A 3389-nucleotide genomic window follows, 5' to 3' on the forward strand; every position below is an offset into this window, starting at 1 on the left:
TGTTTGTCAAGACTTCTGATAGATGTCAACGGATGGGAAATATTTCTAGGAAGGATAAAATGCTGCAAAACCCCATCCTTGAGCTTGAAGTTTTTGATGTGTGGGCTATAGATTTCATGGGCCCTTTCATTTCTTCACATGGGAACAAGTATATCTTGGTTGCCGTTGACTATGTCTCTAAGTAGGCGGAGTCCGTGGCTTCCCCTACAAACGATTTTAAGGTGGTGGTTAATCTTTTCAAGAAGGTGATTTTCCCGAGATTTGGTGTTCCAAGGGCCATAATTAGTGATGGAGGTCACATTTCAAGCACCACACATTCGTTGGACTTCTTAATAGGTATGAAGTATCTCATAAGCGAGGGCTCGTTTACCATCCTCAAACGAGTGGTCAAGCGGAGATCACCAATAGGGAGCTCAAAGTGATCTTGGAGAAGACGATGGCAAGGATAAGGAAAGATTGGTCATTTAAGCTCATTGACTCTTTATGGGCGTATAGGACCGCTTTCAAGACTCCAATAGAGACTGCTCCCTACAAGTTTGTTTATGGGAAGAATTGTCACTTGCCCGTAGAGATGGAGCATCGAACTCATTGGGCTAGCAAGCAAATCAACTTTGACCTCCATAGCGCGGGTGAGCAAAGACTTCTTGAGCTACATGAGTTAGAAGAGTTGAGAATGAACGCTTATGATAGTGAAAGCATGTACAAGGAAAGGACCAAAGCTTGGCACGATGCTAAAATCGTCAAAAAGGAATTTGTTAAAGGCCAAAAGGTTCTCCTCTGCAACTCTCGTTTGAAGCTCTTCCCGGGCAAGCTTAGATCGAGATGGAGTGGTCCATTCATTATCACAAGAGTGTTTCCCTATGGTTCTTTCGAGATCGCTAATGATGAGTATTCCCCGTTCAAAGTCAATGGTCACCGTCTCAAGCCTTATTATGAAGGGCATTCCATTGATAACCGGTCATGTATCCACTCTTTGATGTGCATCATCAATTTGATCCTCCTTGATTAGTTCAAGGAACGTCGAGCTAACGGCGTAAACCAAAAGCGCTTTCGGGAGGCATCCCGAGTTTCTAACCCTTTTCTACTCTTTTCTTTTCTTAATGCTTTAATTTTTCTATCTACAATTTTGGATTGATGGATTTATGTGTTTTAGGTTTTGGTTGTGTTGGAATCGTTGGTATGTCTTGCCTTTAGCATGATTGTATGGTATTTTAGTGTGTTTTGAAGAGAAGTTTTTGTGCATATTTTGAAGCTTTTCTTTTTGAGGGAAGTCCGAGCGAGCTCCATTGTGGTTCGAATACTCTCAATCTAGAAGCAAAACTGCTGGAAAATGAGAATTTTTAAAAAAATTGGGTGGTTCGACCGAACTCCCTGAAGGTTCGGTCGAACCTTGTAAAAAGTATGACCGAACTTTCTTGAGTTCGACCGCTCCTACTCTGGAAGTGTAATCTGAAAACTTTCTGCCAGAATTGCAAAAATTAAAGATTCAGAGTAGGTTCAACCGAACCCAGGGGTGGTTCGACCGAACCATGATGTGACCGAACTATCTGAAGTTCGACCGCTCATATTTTGGTACTAAATTCTGAAAACTTTCTGCCCAATTTTTGAATTTAAAGTTTGAGAGTAGGTTCGACCGAACCTTGAGGTAGTTCGACCGAACCTTTGTCGGGCAATTTTTTTTTAAAAGGGAAAGAAAAGCCGCACAGCTCTTCTTCTCTATTCACCCTCATTCGACTCTCTCACTCTTCTCTTCTTCTTCTCACTCTTAAACTCCATTGTCACACCCCATTTCAACCTCAAATCTCCATCAAAATCAATCCAATCTTCTCTATTTCTCACTTATTTTTCATCCTTTACTCAATTTTTATAATCTACACCCAAAATTCCTCACAAAACTCCACATTTTTCAATTTTCCCAAATTTCTAGGGTTTGCGTGAATTGCTATTTTTGAGTTTTTACTTGCTTCCAATCAATTGTGGTATGATTTTTTAGCTTTTACAAGTTCATTTTGTCAATTTCTCTTAGTTTTACCATGTTTTACATGTTAAAGTATAAATTATGGTAATATTGAGATTGTTAGTAATGGCTTGTTTGATGTTTGTAGTTCTTGGGATTTCCTTCTTGCAATTGATTGGTTGTTGATAGTAGAACTTGCTTTATGATGATTATGCATATATACCTTGATTTTATTTGGTTTTAATGTATTTGCTTGAATATGTTGATTTTACATTAGGTTGTTCATGCTACTACTTTTGATTAAGAAATTCATGAGTTGGATGTAGTTTTGAGATTATTATTCATTGTTCTTGGTTTGATGTTGATGGTTTGTGAGTGATTATCATGAATTTAGGGGACATCATGCCGATTTTCACCTAGACTTTCTTAGGATTTGCATATGTATGCCAATGAACTTTTCGTTCTTGCCTTGGTTCATAAGTGTTTATTAATGCCTTGAACTGTATTGTTGTTATCCTTTACATCTATTTCACAATTCATGGCTATTACTTTCATGTATACACTTTTTATCTTGGCAAGCTTTTTATGACACCTCTTAGATTGCATCTTCCTGATGATATTCTTGGCTATTTTGTAGAGTCATAATGTTTGGCAAAAGTAAAAGCAAATCCAAAAGGAAGAGGGCGGGTGAGCCTTCAGCACCCTCTTTCCCACCTCTACCGGGAATTCACGATCACGGCATCATTGCACCCAATGAGCATTTCTGGAATGTCTACCAATCATTCATCTCTCATCCAATTCGATCAACAGGGTTCTTTTGTGTACAACCTTGAGGAGACTCGACATCTTGGACGAAGTGGTGCGGCTTGCTCAAAACTTTGGGAGAGGTGACTTCATCAACCTTTCTGCTCACACTTATGATGATGGAAATAAACCTCAACTTGTTATTCACTTCCGCATGTTCAAAGAGGATCATTCTCTAACCGAGAGTGATCTAAATGAAATCTTCCATTGGCATGCAACCGGGCTTGATCACCCTTCCGAGATGACCACAACTCATCGCATCCCATACAATGAGCAAGAGTGGTGGAGGAGCATATCCTCCAAGGCCAACTGCCGCACTAACACTGCCAAAGCCAACAACATCATCCATATTGCTATGAAATACTTCGCTCGGCTTCTTCAATATGTCGTATTCTTCAAGGAAAATCTCGGCTCTATGATGAAAGATGAGTTGGCTTGACTCTTTTTGGCCGACAACCCTCAACACATAAAGTTCCAATGCTCCTCCACTTTCATCCAACGGCTTTTGCACACTCGTGATAACCGTCTAAGTGACGACATTCACATGGGGGGCATGATCACTCTTATTGCCCTTTCCTTGCCGGATGGGGCCTACAAGGACCAAAAAGAATTGCTCCCTTACGTGCTC

General features: G+C 40.2%; 1 protein-coding gene across 1 annotated transcript; it reads left to right on the forward strand.

The window, feature by feature from the left end:
• The first annotated feature begins 436 nt into the window (after positions 1-436).
• LOC145557715 (uncharacterized) lies at positions 437-1009 on the forward strand. Its single transcript, XM_081618888.1, has one exon. It carries the CDS (start codon positions 437-439, stop codon positions 1007-1009), a length of 573 nt encoding a protein of 190 aa, XP_081475014.1.
• The last annotated feature ends 2380 nt before the right edge of the window (positions 1010-3389 follow it).

Source organism: Chenopodium album, chromosome 9 (genome assembly GCF_948465745.1).
Source record: "Chenopodium album chromosome 9, dcCheAlbu1.1, whole genome shotgun sequence".
NCBI lineage: Eukaryota > Viridiplantae > Streptophyta > Magnoliopsida > Caryophyllales > Amaranthaceae > Chenopodium > Chenopodium album.